The sequence below is a fragment of the Patiria miniata genome, unplaced genomic scaffold, assembly GCF_015706575.1.
Source record: "Patiria miniata isolate m_02_andy unplaced genomic scaffold, ASM1570657v1 HiC_scaffold_9, whole genome shotgun sequence".
In the NCBI taxonomy this organism is placed as follows: domain Eukaryota; kingdom Metazoa; phylum Echinodermata; class Asteroidea; order Valvatida; family Asterinidae; genus Patiria; species Patiria miniata.
In genome coordinates, this window is record NW_024037076.1 from 28,240,871 (window position 1) to 28,262,419 (window position 21,549).

At 40.8% G+C, this 21,549-nt stretch overlaps 2 protein-coding genes across 3 annotated transcripts; one reads left to right on the top strand and one right to left on the bottom strand.

Annotated features, from left to right (window-relative positions):
* Positions 1–263: 263 nt before the first annotated feature.
* On the bottom strand, positions 264–11,948 carry LOC119720590 (polycomb group RING finger protein 6-like). The gene is made up of 10 exons (XM_038190321.1): positions 11,763–11,948; positions 9,385–9,484; positions 8,208–8,304; positions 7,381–7,436; positions 6,320–6,379; positions 5,474–5,603; positions 4,739–4,766; positions 2,018–2,116; positions 1,142–1,222; positions 264–634 (listed from the first exon to the last, which is right to left on the bottom strand). Exons 1-10 carry the CDS (start codon positions 11,829–11,831, stop codon positions 560–562), a joined length of 795 nt encoding a protein of 264 aa, XP_038046249.1. The 5' UTR covers positions 11,832–11,948; the 3' UTR covers positions 264–559.
* An 84-nt stretch (positions 11,949–12,032) lies between these two features.
* LOC119720589 (4-hydroxyphenylpyruvate dioxygenase-like protein) lies at positions 12,033–19,652 on the top strand. Of its 2 annotated transcripts, none has more exons than XM_038190320.1 (6): positions 12,033–12,156; positions 12,980–13,810; positions 14,734–14,924; positions 15,572–15,723; positions 16,525–16,682; positions 18,414–19,652. In XM_038190320.1, the coding sequence occupies exons 2-6, from the start codon at positions 12,996–12,998 to the stop codon at positions 18,565–18,567; spliced, it is 1,470 nt and encodes a 489-aa protein (XP_038046248.1). In that variant the 5' UTR covers positions 12,033–12,156; positions 12,980–12,995; the 3' UTR covers positions 18,568–19,652. The 2 variants fall into 2 exon arrangements, with proteins under 2 accessions (XP_038046248.1, XP_038046247.1); XM_038190319.1 differs by lacking the exon at positions 12,033–12,156 and adding an exon at positions 12,314–12,375.
* Positions 19,653–21,549: the final 1,897 nt, after the last annotated feature.

Below are 21,549 nucleotides of genomic sequence, written 5' to 3' on the forward strand. Positions count from 1 at the left end.
AGGGACATTTCCTCCTTCTGGATACCGTCCAACCACATCACAAAATGGTGTCCACCTTGTTTGAGGAAGATGTTGCACAGCACAGTGCGAGTGCACAATAATCAGGCCATGTTGCAAGAAGTCTTGCATGAAAGTCTTGCATGAAATCGATCCCTGCCAGAGCTGAAAAATGCGACGCTGAAAAATGCGACGCCGATGGCACATACGGAACACCATACTTTTGGTAAATTTTCGGGGACAGACAGACAGACAGACAGACCATCCGACTGACTGACCACCAAATGACATGTAGAAGGTCCTGCCAGAGCTTAAAAAAACTGTACATGTTCATGCATAGACTCTCACTGTGGTGACGGACGGTACTGAATATTGCACAGATATGAGTGAGACGGGGGCGGGGCATGAAGGGGAGGGGGGAAATCTGAGCACCATTTAAGAATCAGCCCCAAGGGCCCACTGTCAAAACCTGATTTGAAGAAAACTGGTCAATTCCTGATCCAAAACACTGAAACAAAGTCCAAGGTACATCCACTGTCACAACATGGAGACTTTCATTTTCTCACGAAACATCGTAAACCTCTTGGACGTCTGCATCCACCAGACTGTAGTGAAGAAGCAGTAAACCGTCTTGAAACTGGAACAGGAAAGGAAATTAGAACGTTAGGGAATAAACTAGTCTGCAGATGAAATGTTCTGCAAGAGTCAGTGTTAAAGGAAGGGTAGATCATTTGTTATTTCTGCATTTTTTTTTTTTTCGTTCGAAGCAACAAATGTGCTCAAAATCTAAAGATGGGTGCTTAACCAGTGAATGCTTAGCTCAGTGAATGCTGTATAGTCTGAAAAAACAATATTCTAGGTACTTGATTTTAAGTGGCCAAGTCATGTTTTGAATTACGCCCAAAATCAGCATCCGGGACACGTTCTCATTCAGCCGATAGCAGCTACGTGATATCATGCACTGAACCGACGAATAATAATAGTAACTGTTGTCCACGTGTGTGTGTCGGGTCAACGCTTACGCGCACCCATTCATGGACTCGGCAAATTACAAACCAACTTCTAATTGAAATTTCCAAAATTGCGTCTTTACTCCGAAAATAATCTTTACTCTCACAATAATCCAATTTAAGAATCTTCCTACCTGGTCATCTGTGACTTGTTCGCTGAGCATTCTTAGTGTTAGGTCTGGTTCCATGATGTCCATACCGCACACTATGTCTACCTGGAAAGTAGCGGTTTATTTTCAAATTAATATACAGAGCAGAATTATCCCAGTACTGCATTCAAGTTGAATCATGGTAACAAGAAGGGCCTATCTTAATCTAGCCCCATAAATGTGGCCAATTTACTGGACTACCTCCGTAAATAAAGGCCACACTTCCACCATGTACAAAAACATGTCGAACTTTGTCAAATTTTGATTTTCACATTTAGGCTTAGTTTGTACATTTATTTTTGCTTTAGAAGCATACTCACCCTTTTTATAGGCTAATCAGAAAGTGCTGCCTTTTTCAGATGTCCAATTTTTGTGAAATTTCATGTTGAAATTTTGATACGCAAATTCAGTTTAGTGTTGTGCAAACCCGACCTGAAACCAAAACTGACCTGAACCGACCCAAAACCAACTTCGGGACAGGTCGGGTCGGCTTGTGACCATTCATTCATTCATTCATTCTTCATTATTTTTAACACCATTACTTCAGTCGGGTCGGTTTTCACGCAACGTGGGTTAGTTTAGGCACAAAATTCGGACACAGTTACCCTAGCCAGATATTCTTTTTCAGGTCGGTTTTCCTTGGAATTTTTGTTGGGTCGGGTCGGTTTTAGGGAGTTCAGGTCGGTTTCGGTTCGGATTCGGTTTTATGTTTTGGGTTGGTTTAGCGTGGTCACCCCGACCTGATGCACAAGATTAATTCAGTTCATACTTCAAAGATGTATTTCCAGCGCTCTTTTGGGGTTCCATCTTACATTAAAAAATAGGTTCCTTTAAATCTATCTCATTATTTCCAAAGCGTACCTCATAGTTCTCGCCGAGATGAAGTTTCCTCATGAGGAACCTCTGAATGTGCCTGATGGATGCATCTTGAGATACCCGCACAAACTTCTTGGGAATTTGCTATGAAACGGAATGACACAAGAAACAATAAATCATCCGCGGATCGCGTGTGTCGCCTTTTCTGCAGTCCATCCCTATATGTTTTTTTTGTTCTTAAAAAAGTCAAAGTTTGTGTATTTTTAAACAACGACCTCAATGACCTATGACCTATGACCTCAAATTTCGGAAGAATTGTGTAACCCCCACCAAAGGATCACTCAATCCAAGTTAATATCCATCAAATTCTGTAGACAAACATTTGAAGCATATTTGAACAATGACCTCTAATGACCCCTGCATGACCTTTGACCTCAGTAATCCGATGAAGAATTGTGTCTTCTCACCCAAGGGTCACTGCATCCAAGATTCATCCAAATCCACGAAAGCATGTAGAAATTATACAATTTTTTTTTCTTCAAAAACTGAACCAAAACTTTAACATGCTAACAGGGCTACAGTCATACGGATGTTTGGGTCTATGGCCATAGGGTCGGTGTCTCCCAAAACGTTGTTTAGACGACACACAAATAATGGCCTAGCACAAGTTCAGCAATAAAAGCATGCCAATATCAAACAGAAATTTACAGTAAAATATCACTGTAGTTCTTACTTTTGGTTATTGCAAACCTCTTGTGGACTTTTTTTATAGAATGGACCAAAGCAGAGGCAGTCTGAAAGTACTGTTCACACACGCAGTCCATAGGCTGCAGTATTTTTAAACACAAACTGACTAACATTACTAAAGGAATAAATATGTGCTTGGCCGGAGTCTGTTTAAAACTGATTAAGGTTCTGGTCACCGAATAATGTTGGCTCGGGCCATCATCCACGCCGGTTTTAAACGTACGTGGCTCAGCACATATTTATTCCCATTCAAAAATATCTTTCGTTTAAAAAGTCAAAACAAGTCAAAACTTCACAAATTTCCCACGATTTTTTTCATCAATTCATCCTGAAACACCCCTCTAGCTATACAGCCTGTCTCCAAAAAAATGGTACAGTCAGAAAAAAAATTGGTTCAATATGAAATTTCAAAATAAGTCATTCTTACTTGGCATAATATTAAAGAACAAAGACTGGGCTTTCCAATACTGTTTGTTTGATCTTATTTGCTTTTGTCAATTCAGAGATATAATCAATTTAGTGCGATACACCAAAATTGATTTTGTGCCACTTTTATGCATAGGAAGAGTTGTTTCGAGTACTGTGCCATGCTGTCTTGAAGCTCACAAAAGATGCAACTTGGCAAAAGAAACAAAACACAGATTAAAGTACACAAAGGAAGTCTGGTTTTCTCGATACAAGCTTTAACAGTCAACATAATAAGTTCAATGATAAATAGTTTCTTTATAAATCTGTTCAAGTGTGAATAACGTTTTGTTTAACTAATTCTTTCACCGTTTTCACTCAACCAGAAAGTGGCACAAACTCGATTTTTGTGTTCCGCAGTAAACTGGAGTTATCTCTGGATTGACAAAAGCAAATGAGATGAAACAAATAGTATTGGAAAGCCTGGTCTGTTTCTTTAATGTGATGCTCAAAACGACTTACTTATGTTGAGATTTAATATTGAAAAAAAAAATCGTTTTCGATTGTACCATTTTTTTTTAGACAGGCTGTATATGGAAATTGGCACATGCACGGCCCATTCTGCAGGATGTGGCGCAGAATGCAGGAATTGTGCTAAAAACCAGCCGGTAATTTAGCAGTGGTTTCTTGACCAATAGGAATGTGCAAACTGTCTAAGGTACATGTATTTATTAATCAATAGTATTGCTTATCTGTGTACCCTGTTGGGGTTAAGAAGTTTGACAACTGGATTTTATTGTTGACCTAAGCAAACAGCAACCCCTGTGGTCATTCACAGTCCACGGGTCACATAAGGGAGACTTTTGAGACGTTGGTGGCAGCAAACACAGCGGTCCTTTTCAATTGTTTACGTCATGTTTAAAGCTATAGTCCATCATTTGCAGCCATCCGAAAAGTAACTGGCGTAATAATTGTTGAAAAACAAACTTGGTTGAAAGATAGTAAGGGGACTAAACTCCCTGTGAAATTATTCTTTCTGGCAAGCTGTCTTTTTGAAGTAATCAACGAAAGAAGGCCTTTCCAACGGTGCGTCTTAAGACGCACCGTAGGAAAATTTAAATTAGTAGTTCGTTTTGTTATTCGGCGCAGCGCGCGCAAGCATTGGCACGATGCACACGCGCGCGCGGTTGCTATAATTCGTCAGATTAGTGCGCGGCGTCGCGTATAGCTGCAATTCAAAACATGATTCAGTAACTTTTGATTTGAAATTGAGATCCTAGAATGCTGTTTTTCTCGGAATATACAGCTGAAGCTTAGCTGAAACTTCATCAGGTTAGTTGTTCAGTATCCTTCATTAGATTTTGAACACTTTTGTTGCTTCAAACGAACAAAATGCACAAATTACAAATGATGGACTATATCTTTAAGCTAAAGCGTGCATGCTCAATATGAGACGATTAATGGAAAAAGGACCGGTGTGTTTGCTGCCACCAACGTCTCAAAAGTCTCCCATTATGTTATCCCACTGCCAATCAATCTACACTTAACATTTTTCACTCAAGAATTGTTCAAACTTGCTCATTTGACACATTTGAGAGTTTATGAAATACTTACTCCCTTTCGCTTGAAGCCATCGCATGCCCTGCAAACAAAATGCAAAAAAAAAGACAAAAACTTGAAAAGACTGAGCGTCGCAAAACTGAGCTTTCTTTTTCTCTTCGTTTCATTATAGTCATCAATTCACAATATTTTACATGTTGAAAATTGTAATGACAACTTCCCTTTCACATAATCCATCTGTTGCCCTAGGCTGGACAAGCCTAGTCAGGACAAGCCAATATTCAGTCCTTCTAATTTGAGGCGTGCGATCGCACCCCAGGCCATCGCACGCCTAAAGCTTCCCGAGAAAAGCGAATAATCCCACGCCTGAATCCCTCTGCACCACGCACCTCAGGATACATTTACAGCATAATTATACTTATGTGAACTCTTGAAATGGCTTTACTGTAAACCAAGATGAATATCATAAAGTAAATAACAGACTGTTCAGTCCCAGTTTGGACCACAGAATCACACACCTAGAAAAATCCAGGTGTGCCTTTTTCCACACATCTGTGATTTTCAAAATTAAAAGGACTGTATATTGGGCTATATGTATAAGTTCAAATATGATGAATCACACTTCCAACATGTTTTATAAAGAGGTTCACATGGCGCATCGCAGCCGTGATGCGTTGTGAGGATAGTACACGTTGTAGCACTGCAACGCATCCTAAGTTACGACGCTGAGTTTCATGAAATCGGGTGAAGGTAAATTAGTGCAGGATTATCCAATTTCTTGATGCTTACCCTATAAACTCCAGCAGTATGGATATGTGTGTGTCTGTTATATGGCAGACAGAAGACGGTGGTGTCGGGGAAGGTGAAGGCGAAGGACTAGGCGAAGGTGAAGGCGAAGGACTAGGTGTGCGAGAATCAACTAAATAACACAACAAAAAAGTAAATTGTAAGTTCGATGTCACAAGGGTGGACATTAGAGATTATACAATGCCTAAATTAATACCTGTCATCTGATTGGTTGGTCGTTGAATTATTCGTCCCAACCCACGGCACAGCCGTACCACAAAACTAGAAGTTCTATTCCACGGTCAATAGAAGTTCTATTTCATGGTCACACTACTGGTGGCTCTGACCAATCAGATGACGAGGATATATTTTGGCTTTGTATAAAACAAATAATGAATTTCTATTCGGTGACAGATGGAATGTTCCATTCCACTCGGTGAACATTCCATCTGTCCCCTCATGAAATTATTCTTACCATTGCACTCATAAGCATTCATTTTGTGTATATTAGCCAACACTGTACCATATATGTACCAACAGAATAGGATGTGCTCAACTTAAAGTTTGTACTATAAGCGCATTGCGTAGCAATCCCATAATGCTTTGCGGCGAGTGTCTGCACTGCGGTCGTCATTGGTTTACTGATACGGCCTGCGGGTGTTTATCCAGCCTGGACCACTGCTGTTCTTACAACCGCTGCAACGAACCCTAAACCTTTGATCCCATGGTGGTTCAGTATTGAATATCCTAGTTCATTTTTGTCTGAGCAGTTTACGATAGCACTTCATGTACATTTATTTTGTTACGAAAACTATTTTTCTAAAAAAAATTTTTTTTTAAATGAATTACCTTTTGGAGGTGCAGTGATTCCCCTGCTCTTGTAGAACAATTTCTGGTTTTCTATTTCATCTGGAGGGAATAAAGAAGAACAAAACAAATCAGGAAAAATAATTACTTCTGCACTCCAGTCATTGTGGCAACTATGATGCAACAGTGTATGATAAGGTCACACAAGTAAAAATATCGAGTTGATCATCCAAAAGTCAGTTTTTGCTGGCACCAAAGAGGGTCAGTCTTAATGTTGACCAAACCCGACCCGAAATAGAAACCAACCCGACCCGAAACCGACTCCGGGTCGGGTCAGGTCGGGTCGGTTTTTTCATCATTTCAGTCGGGTCGGGTCAGTTTCAGTCTTGCGCTTGCGATTTTCAGGTCGGGTCAGTTTGGTTAAGCCATCTTGTGAAAAACAAAACGAAATAAAAAATGGAAACAGATCGGAAATTCACGCGGTGCAATATTATTGCAGAGTTACTGTGTCCGGTACGACCAACGTCAACCCATCATGCGATTGTACATGCATGTGGTTTGTAGTCAATCACGCACAGTCTATAACGTGTAGGCCCACAAGTAGGTCACGTTATGAGTCTTTACCGTACCGTACAAGTGACGCATTTTTGGAAATTTCTGTTAGTAGTTGGTTTGTAATTCGGCGAATCTGTGAATAGGTGCGCGCAGGCGTTGACACCACACACTCCTGCACACAGTTGCTGTTATTCGTCTGTTCAGTGGGTTACATCGCGTAGCTGCAATCGCCTAAATGAGAACGTGTCCAAGGTGATGATTTCGGGCGAAATTCAAAAAATGACTGCAACTTTTGAATTGAAATCGAGATCCTAGAATATTGTTTTCTCGGTATATACAGCATTCACAGAGCTAAAACTTCATCAGGTTAGTTGTTAAACACCCGTCTTAAGATTTTGAGCAATTTTGTTGCTTCAAATGAAAAAAAAATTAAAATGCACAAATGACAAATGATCTACCCTACCTTTAATGAAGAAAAGAGAGAACCACTAGAACACAATGCTTACAGGGAAATCAAGACATTGAAAGTTAAAAACTGTATCAATTACCTGATGCAACATATGGTAGGAGTTTGTTTAGAATATCCTGCTTTGTTCTGTCATGCCTGCAAAAAAATATGATTTTTCTTTCACTCAGAAATTGTGAACAACATTTAGGAAGAGTACACAAGCAAGTCACTACGTTATGGCAAATATAGCAAGAAACAGTATTCATGGTGGAGTTAGATGGAGTGCTGTGGCGTCATGGTTTGGATCTTCAAAATAATTCAAAATGTTGTGGGTTCAAGTCAAGCCCGAGAGACTGTGGTGCGTATCCTTGGGCAAGGCACTTTGTCACAGTTTGCTTCTCTCCACCCAGGTTTAGATGGGTACATGTACCTGTGAGGGCACGTGCTTATTGAGGTTGATTTTAGGCCAAAAAAAGTAATAGCTCTGCTTCCAGTTTCCCTACCTACCCTATTCTGACAGCCCCTACCCTAATTTTTTTATGGGAAAATGAGGAAAAAACACCCAAAACCATCAGTTTTCTACCTTTTACCCTTGACTACACGCAGACACCTCCATATGATCGTACACACTAAATTGGCCAAAAAAAAAAAAATGCCCTACCTACCTACCCTATTTTCAAATGCCATGTAATCGGAAGCAGAAATATTTTTTTTTTTGCCTTAGCTGATTTACACTGAAATGGCAGCATCAAGCTATGTACTCCCGAGAGAGTAGTATGATGGCATTTGGAACGTTAATAGGCCAAATGAGCAGGGATAATAATAGTGTGCTATCTTGAGCACCAATATTGGTAGATATGTGTACTTAATGAAAGAGCATTAGTACTTATCCAAGCATCTTGAGTTTTGGGGTGTTAACAAAATTACCTGATACTACTGAATGGGTTGGTTTCATGTATGAGAATATCACAGGTAGGACATCGCTTGCTGGTATACAGGTACTGAATGAGACAACTCTTACAAACTGCAATGAATAAAAAGGACTAGTAAATATAATTGAAGTAGCAGGCTGTTTGTGTTAAATAATGCAATGTGAATCAACTGGGGACAAAATGTAAGCATACATAAAAAAATCACAAAAACATGAACAACTGAGAAACTGCCAGGGCTGGATAGCCAAGTTTGCGGAGTCCTGGTGCTGAATATATGAGCCTGCAGTTTCAAATCATGCTGCAGTCAATTCATTTGCTCAACCTAATGTTTACACTGGAAATTGAAATTTGTCCATTCTGTTATGATCTTCATGTTAAACATGGTACACATATATGTGTACTTGCTGCTGTGCCTATGAACCTTCCTGATACACATTGGTGAAACTAAGGGATGGTGGGGGGGGGGGGGGGGGGAGGGGCACATGCCCCCTAGCTGAGGTCCATGCCCCCGAGTGCCCCCCCCCCCCCATTTAAAATCTTGAATTGCACTTAAAGATATAGTCCATCATTTGTAATTTGTGCATTTTGTTCGTTTGAAGCAACAAAAGTGTTCAAAATCTAATGAAGGATACTGAACAACTAACCTGATGAAGTTTCAGCTAAGCTTCAGCTGTATATTCCGAGAAAAACAGCATTCTAGGATCTCAATTTCGAATCAAAAGTTACTGAATCATGTTTTGAATTGTTTTGAATTGCAGCTATGCGCGACGTCGCTCACTGATCCGACGAATTATAGTTACCGCGCGCGCGTGTGCGTCGTGCCAATTCTTGCACGCGCTTCGCCGAATAACAAAACGAACTACTAATTTAAATTTTCCTACGGTGCGTCTTAAGACGCACCGTTGGAAAGGCCTCCTTTCGTTGATTACTTCAAAATGACAGCTTCCCAGAAAGAATAATTTCACAGGGAGTTTAGTTCCCTTACTATCTTTCAACCAAGTTTGTTTTTCAACAATAATTACGCCAGTTACTTTTCGGATGGCTGCAAATGATGGACTATAGCTTTAAACATATCAGTTGCCTTCAGTGCCCCCCTTGAAAAACTTAGGCACCCCCAGGTGCCTCCTCGAGAAGTTTAACCCTAGTTATGCCGTTGCTGATATATAACTCACATGTGTGCAGGCATTCAATGATTGTGGTTGCATCCACCAAGTAGCCACCACAGAGGTGGCAGGTGATATACTGGTTGACTGCAGTAAGTCGAATAATCAGCTGCAATAGAGTGATTTCAAAACAAGTGAAATTAGACTCATCAAAATAGCTGGTGATGTTAAAAAGCAACAAGAATGTCATTGGAAGAGGGTTAAAATGACAACAAGAAAACACCACACAACAATTGGAGTGATAAAGACCAGTTAAAAGTAAAGTAGATCATTTGCAGGTAGGTAGAACTCTTTAGCCTACAATCCCGGCCAAAATGGTTGGGACACTTCCTTAGCCTCCTACGGTCACCCACTCCCCTGCTCCCCCAATCAATGTTGTTCACTCCAGCTGATGGAGCACACACCGCATCATGAGAGACGACATTGAGCGGGGGCCAGGGGGGTCGGGGGCCCAACAAGATTTGGCCAGGATTGTAGGTCGGCAGTCTGCGAGTTCGTTAGTCTTGGTTGAAGGTCTTCCTATGCAGCAAAATAGGAAGGCAATTGTGTCTCTAGTCTTTGAGGGAGGATGAAGCGCGCAATCACGCTCAACTGTCAAGGGTCGGATGTTCCGCCACACCTTGAGGTGGAGGAGTACAGCTTTCTGTACCTACCGCAGGCTGGAACTGTGCCCTGCAGTGCAACTGGTTACGAGAGACTCACGTCTTGCGAAGTTGTTGAGGGGATGGAGCTAAGGGCAGATGAGGGTTACACAAAGGCCGAGTCGGCCCGGAGGCTGGCAATTCTGGGCTTGTATAACATAATAAAGTATGACGAATAGGACACGCACAAATCACATACAAGGGCCGGAATCCCTAGGAGTATTGCGCAGCTGGTCAAGGTTTGGGACCACCTGGACAGTGTGACGACGGATCCTTAAACCCCTCAAGGAGGGTCCAGTCTGACTTCAAAACCAGGATCACTGCACCCCTTTTGAAGTGCAAGAAGAGGATAGTTCGATAGACCTTCAATGCACTGACCTTAAAGTCTGAGAGTTGGACACAGGAGTTAGCTGCCTGTACCAAGAACTGCGGTATAGACATCCTCGGAATCCAGGAGCAGAGACTCCATTGTCCACATGGAGGAGGATTTCAAGTTCCAGGAAGTGGAGGGAATACACCTGATCACCTCATCAGCATGGAGAGAGCCTGACCACCTGCTCGGCTCGAGGAGGAGTTGGCCTGCTACTCAGTTGAAGCACACAGAAGTCGCTGCGGGGTGTCATCTCAGTATGCCCTCAAGTCCTTCACCTCAGTCACTGTGGCTTATTCCCCTCACAACTGCAGTGATGAGGCAGCAGTGGAGCAATTCTACGCTGATCTCTTGGACGCGCTTGAGCAAGTTCCACCCCACAACTTCCTGGCTGTGCTGGTTGATTTCAATGCATGTCTCGGCCAAAACGACGCAAGCTACACTTATCACACTGGCGACTCAAACAGAAATGGTCATCACCTGGTCAATCTTCTCCAAGAACAGGGTCTACTCGCTGCCAACACTCTTTATCAAAAGAGACGTGGAAATCTCTGTACGTACTAGGATCGAGCGACTGATGCTAAACATCAGATTGACTTTATTCTCGTTCGGTGCAAATGGTGCAAGAATGTCACAAACGCCAAAACAGACAGCAGCTTCAGTTCCCTCTCTTCGGACCATAGAGTTGTGTCCATACGAGTAAGACTCAGCTTAAGAGTTAAGACAACCAAAGTCAGCTGGCCCCAAGGAGAAGGTGGACTGGAAGGTCTTCTCCTCATGACAAGATCTACAAGCCCAGTACACTCTGGAGGTGCGCAGTTGCTTCCAGGCACTGGCGAAGGAGAGGCACGAGGACTCGAGGAGCAGGTGAGGCAGGAGGAGAGGGAGATGGGGGGAGGAGCAAGATGGGCAAAAGGAGGGAGAAGCAGTAGGTCGAAACAGGGGAGAGAGTGCCACTATTCAATACTCAGCTTTTCATCAAAGCAAATGCTGAGGCCATGAGCACTCAGCTGTTTACATGTCGTGAGCATGTCAGCTGGACAAATGCTGGAGCATGGCTGGAGTTACTCTACTTGAAAGTCCAGTTTATACTCAAGCTAGCTAGCTCACAGAAAACACAATTTTTTACCTCCATCATTTTTCCATGGATTATAAACATTTACTATTGTTAGAAAACTAGCATTTGAAATTTCAAATATACCCACAGTAAATAGAATATGTACTCTAATAAACGTGGCGTAAAAATTATTTCCTTTTAAGTTTTTATTTTTAAATATTTTTTTTTCCAATACGGCCGATCAGCAGGGAGAACTTTACACCGCACGGCGGCATCTCAAGGCTGCGCTGCGCGCTGGCGAGTAAAAAATGTAACTCACTGGTTTCGGTCTTCCTCGTAATGCCTTGTACCTCCAAGAATTTCCGACGGATCCTGATTGTCGTGACATGCCTTACTCCAACCTTTTCAGAAATAAACTGCTTTTTAAACTCTTCTAATCCAATGCCTTTGCAAAAACCGACCTACGAATACGATTAGGACTTTATCACAGGACCTAGGCCTAAGTACAACTTTTACTAGAAAGAAGAAGCGCGCGAGGTCGGCAGCAAAAAAAATCATCAGGTCCTACTCCTAGATCCTGTTGGGAGCCTTTTTCCTCATACGAGTGGACAGTGACATTGCAACCAGGCACCAGACTATCTTCTGCACCACATGTGATGATCGCCGGTACGGTCGAGCTGCGAACGAACGCCGCCAAACCGGCCGGCATCTGAGTAAATTATGCAATTCTTGGGGATGTGGATGATGTAATACTGGGACTACGATGTCTTCATGTCGCGAAACTGTACTGTAGGATATTTAAACTATAGGCCTAGTAGGGTCACACTATTCCATTGCCTACATTCTTCCGATCCGGTGGACACTGGTGGAAACATCTCATGATCAGTGTGTGTCAAAAGCTGTGTCTCTACGTACGTCGTACATGATAATTGGTAAACTAAACTAAAGAGTGTGTAAAGTGTGATTGACTGCACAATTATTAGTATTACTGCACTAAATATAGTTTTATAACTAAGTATAAGCAGTTGCTTTTTGGGGACCCCCATCCACATTTACTTTTCTTTTTGTATTACCTAGACACCAGTTATGTGGAAATAAAGAATGAATGAATTAACGTAATTAATAACATGAATAACGTACATGTAGCAGGCTAACGTTGCAGGCCAATGTTGTTAACCAGCATGGCGGAATTAACATGCAACATGATTAAAACAGGTTGTGTTTCAGCTGTTTCTTGGAACTAGAAGATTCCTCAAAAAGTCAGGCATTCACAACTTCTTTTATTTACGCTAAATTAGTAAATTATATTTCGTCAGACCTTTTTGGCTTTAAAACTACGCGATCCTATTTCTACGCACTGACCTTTCATTTGCATAATTTAACAACATTAGGGGCACGTTGTAAAGTCTGGTCAATTAATAATTATTTCACCGAATTTAACATTTGGCTGTCTGTTGAAAGTGTTATCGTAGAGCTGTTTCCTTGCTCTATGCTGTTGCTTTAATTGATTGATATTTGGTTGTTTTTTTTATACAGAAGTGATCTTCACAAAATGGCGCACATACACCATGTCCAGATTTTTGTCAAAAATGGCACCAAGTACCTCCAGAAGTTCACGCGAAACGCCAACTTCCGGCTTTTCGCCACGCGCAAGACCGCCAACCTCAGGCAGTGGGCAGTCCAGAGTGGCTCTATCGTGTTCGTTATCACTGACATGGCTGATACAGCTCTTACAGAAGACTCACTAGCAGCAAGTGATAACGACGCAGATGTGAAAAGTAACCGTCAAGAAACCGAAACAAGATCTCAAGCAGAATTAAAACGGCCAGAACCGGTTCATTTATCAGCAATACCAGATGAATGTTTTCTGGAACCGTCAAAGTTGTTAAAAATATCCGAGACATCTCGGACAGCATACCCACCAAATGAGCACAGAGACACAGTTTTCAATGTTGCGTTTGAAGTGAGGGACGTCGCAGAAACCTTAGCCAGAGCTGCGTCGAATGGAGCTAAGGTTCTATGTCAGCCAGCCGTTATCAGCGACCCGACAAACGGTGGGCATGTGACCATTGCAGCTGTACAATCTTGCATCGGCAATGTCGTCCACACGCTTATTGACAGTTCTCCGTACAATGGAGTGTTCCTACCTGGTTTTGTCGCAGCTGGTGATCGTTCTAACTTAATAGGTGGATCTATAGGAAACAATTCAAAAGCAACTCATAATACATCGCTAGTAAACGGAGGACCCCCAATGTGCCTTATGAGCCATATTGATCATGTGACTTTTGCTTGTCCAATTGGATCGTCCTCGGAAGCTCTGGAGTTTTACGAGAAGTGCTTTGGAATGAAACGATTTCTGCTCATGAGGTACATAACGGTTAATTTAAAAACCCTAACCGTGCTCAATCCAACAGCATCCAACGATGTCACATTCCTGTTGGATTCCATTGGATTGAGTAGTAAATGCCTTGTATCTATTCCTGTTGAAATCTGTTGGATTCAGCAGGCAACTGAAAACATTCAGAGTCGGATTCTGTTGGGTACTGGTAAATAACGCCAAGTTGGACTCTGTTGGATCCAGCAGCAAACAGAAAAATTAAAGAGGTTGTGGAATGCTCGAAGACATTTCCGTCATTTTTCGGGTATACATGTATGTAGCCTAAGGTGTGATGAAATAAAAACCACTATTGTTTCTGTCATGAAATGAGTACAAAAGGTACTTTTGAGAGCTGTTTTTCAGATGGTGTTTCGACCCGAACGTGCAATATGTGTAAAAGTCGTCGTTTGGGTCAGCAAACAAAACATAGTAAATCGTGACGTAATAAACAGGACTCCCTTTGCAGCGTAGTATAAACGAGTCCTGTTTATTACGTCCCGATTTTTCCGGTTTCTACGAAGAACCCGACGACTGTTGATTTCAATTATGCGCTCGCCGACCAACAAATTACTCCCTGAATTTCAGTTTTATAAACATAAACGCACATTACAAAAGAATGGGACTTTGTCATTATGATATATATGGGTCTACTCTACAATAAAAAAAATATAAAAAACAAAATGACTTTCAGCATTCCACAACCTCTTTAAGGCACAGTTGGATTCTGTTGGATTGAGCATGCCAGTCATTTTATATTTTTTCAGGTACCTAACAACTTGACAAGTTGGGTTGTGTTGGACTGTGTTGGATTGAGCAGGAAACTCATATGATTATAAGTAACCATCAGACTTTGTTGGATTTAGCAGGGTATATTTACAGAGTGAAAAAAAAACTGTGTGTAATTGTTTTTCAGTGAAGAAAGTGAATCTGAGGGATTCGTTGTCCAAGGCAAGAACGTAGGACTCCGCATGAAGGCCATGGAGTACTGGCACTGTGCGGAGACCGGCCTGACGCTACCAGCCGGACAGGAAAAGGGGGAGGATGCCAGCAAGCCACGCCCACCCAAGGCCAAGTTTGTCATAGCAGAGGCATTGCCTGGCCAAGGTACACACATTTCGGAACAAGCTAGCGCTAAATACTAACAGAGGCTCTTTTCAAATGCATCTTGATCTCCAGATTCTGACCAATCAGCGGGCGCCTTCTATCGGGTCTTCGGTAACCCATAGTTGTATTACAAACACATGGCAGCCAATTGACCAATCAACAGCTTACGCCGACTTTCTGCTCGAAATGACATCACAATTTTTCTAAAGTCAACTCCGATTTGCTGGCACGCGAAGTCTCATAAAATGTGCACGCTCAGATGCATCAGACGTTCGGGTGTGGCTTTGCACATGTGAACATCTGATCCTTAGACTAATTGCAATACAGATCAGTTTCAGAATCAGAAAGTGTACTTTTTCTCAGTGTTTTACTTTTTTTGACATGTCGATAAATGCAAACTTTCAGCAGCCATAACTTGTCAATGGAATTTCTGATTGAAGTGCAACAAACAGTATTGTAAGGTAAAATTTTATTCTCATTTCTGATACCCGCAAACCCTCATTTCGACCTCTGCCCAGTTCTGTCTCATTTTTCCAGCATGCTTCACATTTCCCACTCGCTGTTTGTCTAGTTTGTTTGTCATCAACTGATTCCATAGAAATCCGTAGAATTGTTTTGCTGAAATAATCATTTTTTTTTGTCATCAGGTCCTAACCAGGTCGACAGATTCTTGGAGCAGCACGGCGGCGCAGGTATCCAGCACATTGGTCTCCACACCCCCAACATCCTGCAAGCAGTTAGCAGTCTCCGCCAGGCTGGTCTCGACTTCATCGAACCACCCCCGGCTTACTACACCCAGGTAGGTTTTTTAAAGGTATAGTCCATCATTTGTAATTTGTGCATTTTGTTCGTTTGAAGCAACAAAAGTGCTCAAGATCTAAAGAAGGGTGTTGAACAACTAACCTGATGAAGTTTCAGCTCATCTTTAGCTGTATATTTCGAGAAAAACAACATTCTAGGATCTCAATTTCAAATCAAAAGTTGCTGAATCATGTTTTGAATTGGGCCTGAATTCAGCGTCCGAGACACGTTCTCACTGAGCCGATTGCAGCTACGCGATGTCGTGCACTGATCTGACGAATTATAGCAACCGCGCGCAAGTATGCGTCGTGCAAATGCTTGCGCTTGCTTCGCCGAATAACAAAACGAACTACGAATTTGAATTTCCTACGGTGCGTCTTAAGAAGCACCGTTGGAAAGGCCTTCTTTTGTTGATTTCTTCAAAATGACAGCTTGCCAGAAAGAATAATTTCACAGGGAGTTTAGTCCCCTTACTATCTTTCAACCAAGTATATTTTTCAACAATAATTACGCCAGTTACTTTTTGGATAGCTGCAAATGATGGACTCTGGCTTTAAAAAGTAGGTCGTCTCCTAGTCATGGATGTTACTCCTGGGAGAGTTTGGGAGGATACACGCGTGTCCTCACTCACTCTACAGGGTGAGAAAAAAAAAAAACCAAATGGCAGGACCAATTTATGAATGAAGTTTGCGAGTAGCTCTTTCCAAATCTAGGATATGAAAGTACAAAAATCATTCAATCCACTCATGTACTTTTCAAGTTACGGAATTTTGAACACAAACACCGATTCCTGTGGCAGGTGGGCAAGCTGACTGAGATTTCCCGCATCAGGGATGACGTGGACCTCCTCCAGAGGATGGGCATCCTCCTGGATGAGGAGACCTGTTGCAATGACGACGTTGAAGGGAACTCAGTAAAAGACGGGCACAAGATTCAAGATGGAAAGACCCACTGCAAGTTAGTATTAATATCATCTCAAATTTATGCATAGCTCAACCAGAAAAAAGTGAAAAACCCATTCTGACAAACTTACATCACAAATGCTGTTTTTGAAGAGAAAAAAGGGAGGAACTGTTGAATAAGAAAAGTATTTGAAAATCACCAAATACATGTATATGTTACAAAAGAAGTTTTGATTATGCACGTGCAGATCGTGCATTTATATTCAACAGTATGCACATTATCGGCAGTTCAGAGTGGAATTTTTTTGTCCCGAAGATGGTCTGTGCACTTGCAGCCAGGGGCGTCAATCGCTTCTCAAAAGTGGGCAGGACATGTATGATCAGAACTAATGCGAGCGCAAAGCACGAAGCCTTTACGGCGTGGGGTTCGGGGCCTGCTTAAGGGCCCCCTAAAAAATTGATTCTAGACGCTCTCTGTAGTGCGATCTGAGGCAATTTTCTGACCACTTTAACCAATATTTTCTTAGCAAAAGATAATAATTTAAAAATCATTTTCGAGGTTGAAGTCATTGAATCAGCTATTATTTTTTTAGCAAAAGGTGGTTCAGGCCCGTTTAAGGGCCCCGAAAATTCTGGTTTCTAGATGCTCTGTGGTGCGATCTGAGGCAATTTCTGACCAATATTTTCTTAGCAAAAGTTACATTGTATATAATAGAGCCCTTTAAATGAGACACGAGTTCAAAATCTGGGGGGACATTTGATATTGTGACCCCCATCCTTCAAAAGGGGGGGGGGTGTCCCCCCCCCCCCCCCAGGATTGATGCCCATGCTTGCAGCAAAATCAACATACAGACTTCATATCTCTACGCGAACCCTCAAAGCGCCCTCTTTTTTACAGCTTTAAAAAACACATCGCAAATATCGATACACATTTAGAGAGTCTATTTCATTAGCTTTTCAGCAACAAAAACACATTTCCAATCGGGTAACTATTCATTGAGTTATGGCCAATTAAAAACAAGTGCCGCTTTTTCATCTTGTCTGCGGCGACTGACATTTGACTGCCGCAATAAGAACACGGTCCGAAATTTGCATCCGTGAAAGAGGCTTCCAAGTAGAGGGCAGAGGCAGAGCAGCACAGTAAGCATCTAAGAAGTTAAACTAAACAGTCCTTTTCAGGACTACCATTTCTTGCAAAACGAGAAATGACCATTGTTGCAAACAATGAAAACATGAAAAAGAAAAAACTAAAGAAAGAAAGATTAAAAAGATTAAAGAAAGCAAACTACCCTCACCCCAAATCCATTACAGGCCAATTAATGGTAATTCAGACCGTGGACAAAATTAACAATCAGCACTTTTTTTTAATTGACCATAACTCAATAAATATTTACCCAATTGGAACAGTGTTTTCATTGTTAAAAAGCTAATGCACTATACTATCCAAATATGTATCGATATTTGCGATGTATTTGTTTGAAAACTGTGAAAAAGAGGGCGTTTTTAGGGTTCTTTTTTTTTCGTGACAGCCTGTTTATGAAGAATTATCCCCAAAACGCTCATTTTGTTACATGCAACAAAACTGTGGTTGGAAAACAAAAAGTGTGTAATGTCACCGGTTCCGAGGTGTTGAAGCCTTCGTGTATTCGGAGAACCCAAGTTTGAACGCACTTCCCAAGTTATTTCATTTTAACATACAGATGATTTTTTTTTGGGAGGGGGGGAATTTTTACCACTGATTTTTACATTTTTGTTAATATATTTTTTTCTGATGTCCATGAACCAGGTATCTGATGCAGACGTTTACGAAGCCCATCTTTGAACGGGACACCTTCTTTTTGGAGTTCATACAGAGGCACGGCGCGACAGGCTTCGGAGCTGGCAACATCAGGGCACTGTGGAGGGCGGTGCAGTCTTACATGTCTTATGATGACCTCTGACCCCAAAGGTCAGTTAGGGTCATGTTACTTCAGGAAAGAATTTTATCCTTTCAATGTCATGCGTGTTCTATTCGTCACAAGTTGTTTTCCTTTTTTTGTAGGGGGATCTGAGAGGTTCCCACATTCCCGAATTATTGTCACGAACACCTTGATCTATCCCGAATAAAAATTGACGGCATCGGGAGAAATTAGCCCCAATTCGCTGTTTAAGAATAACTTAAGAAAGAAACAAAAATAATCAAGAACTAGGTACATATTGGAAGCCGAATCAGACCGAACCAAGCCGAACGATTGCAATTGAGTGTTGAATAAAACAAAATTGTAGCAATTTTGTCAAGAATAACTTACGAATAACTCAAGAACCATCCAAAATGACCCAAAATTATGCCAATTTGGTATTGGTAAGTTATTCTTATAATATTCGTACATTTCTTGATACATTTGTAATGATTCGGTGTGATTCTGGACTGTTAACACAAAAAATAACTCTACGAAACTTGTAAGAATGCTGTAAGAATATCCAGAATGCTGTAAGAATATCCAGAATTAGTTATGAATAAAACAAGAATAAACCAAGAATTGAAATTGGTTCCTGAATCAAACCGGACAATTTTGAATATGTCCAAAATTGCCGGGGCATTTCCCAATCTTTCACCGAACTAACAGAATCATCCCGAGGCAACCAAGAACCATTCCCCGATTTACTCAAGAATTGCTATTCGCGCCGTTTCGGCTTAAAAATCGGGAATGTGTAAACCTAGCATAACTTACTGTAGTTTATTTGGAAACTTTTTCCCCCCTGAAATTTGTAGAATTTCTGAAATTACTTGAGAATGTGTTCAGGGATTTATTTATTGTGTTTCGTAAGCTCAAAGACGGCTAGGCAAAGTGCCTTCACTGAATTTATAGATTACTGAACATGCAGGTATACCGCCTCAAAATGTTCAAGCCGGGATTCTGCACGGATTTGCATGTATACATTCCGTTATTAATCAGTGTGCAATTCTGGGTTTGTCAAGTTTTTAATGTTATAAGAATGTTATTCAGTGAAATGTTTTCTACATGTTTTAAGTTATTTAAGGCCCCCCAAAAAATAGTCGGTCTCTGGTCAGACCGAAGTTCCGGAATTGATGTGGCGACGCGTTTTTTTAATATTTTTTTGGTGCCTTTTTTTTTTTCAAGCTTGAATTGTACAGACAAGGTGGGTACTATTTTGCTTGTTTGTGTCCTCATTATACATTGGTGTCCTCCATAATTTGCCTTGGTGCCCTTTATCATTTGCCTTGGTGCAATTTCCCAATTCCTTGGTGCTCCTTGGTACAAAAATTTGAGGAGGTACGGCAATAGAGGGTGCTGTTGTAGCTTCTGTGTTAATTTGAAGGAAAAAAAAAAGGTTGACGCGCATGATTAAAATCGACGCGCGTGCTGACCAGAGACCGAGTACTTTTTTTTTGGCCTAATACAGAATTATCGTTATTGACATAGATGCAGGTGCTCAATATATTGTAAACAAAGGTTAAGTTCAGCCGAAATGTATGAGATTTTATGTAAGAAAATAATCCTGCGCTCACAGAAATGAATGCAAACTGAACTGAAAAATCAGCAAATTGTTCCAATTCAAGACGTGGTCTCATGCTGCATTTATTAAGAGTGCGTTTACATAACTCGGGGCTTTAGTTTAACAAACTACTGTTTGGAATATTTGTCGTCACTAAATGGCAATTTTTTTTTGTTTGGAAGTTTTTTGTGTGATATGCCAGTAACATAGGTTTTTAAGACTGGCTTTGTTTTTAGTCACAGATATTTATCTCTTGTATCAAATTCAATAGGTTCTTTATTCTGAGGAGCATATATTATAGGTCAGTTGAAGAAATTGATCAGTTTATGAAGAAACAAAAGTATAAAAACAAGATTTGTTTAGATTATATATCCAATTTAAGGCAGCTTTTGAGTCGTGAGAATTAAATCCAAATAATTACAGTTGCAATGAATTGGCAAAACAGGTTATTTTTAGTTCAGTTAATACCGTTTTAATACCCGATCACTTTTTATGAAAGTAAATTACAAACAAATAGATACTTTTGGCACTTTTTTTTCCTTGACTGGAAAATACTTAAACATGGTTGATATAAATAAAGCTTTGAGCTCGAAAAATTTCAAATTATATTCTTCTCATTCGTCAATTTATATCACAGACACTCTTTTCGTTATAGTTTTCGCAAGCTTGCTGGTCTCACTTTAAAAAAAAAAGTAATTTTCTTCTTGACTTGTCATTCTGCATGATTTGTTTTTGGCTCAAATATTAAGATTTCGGTTTTGTTTATTCTAGAAATATATACAAACTAGGTTTACTCTACAATACATCTACAAAATGTGAACGAAACTTTCACTTCTGTATACAATCTTAAGGCAATCAATTATCAATTACTATTTTCTTCCCTGAGGTTTTTTTCTTTCCTTTTTTTTTTTAGAAAACGCATAAAAATAACATACAGGGGTCATTCCATGCCAACTCAACAAATGTTGCACACCATCACCTCTTGGATTTTTTTCTTTTTTGGTGTACTGAAAGATACTTAGGAGAAATGCAAATTCTGAAAATTTGGGGTCTCTACGACTTTTTGTTCTTGCGCAACAGCATTTTGAAATTTGAGGTGGGCGGGGCCAAAAGTGCGTCGCGTCACGAAATTCAATGTTTAAAGGGCCATATATTTAAAACTATACCCCCCAGACATTTCAAACTTGGTAATCTGGGCTATTTTTTGCTGTAGATTTCAAATATTTTAACAGAAAGAAAGTAGCTTGTTTCATTTTTAAGTTAAAGGGGCCCCAAAATGGCCCAAAACTCATCTGGACCAATGTTTGGGGGGGGGTGTAAGTCAAAAATTGAAAATATTTTTTTCACCAATTTTTTTGCCTGTAATAGCCCCCAAGTGAAACTACTTTCATGTAAAATCTTACACTTATATTAACTTCATTGAA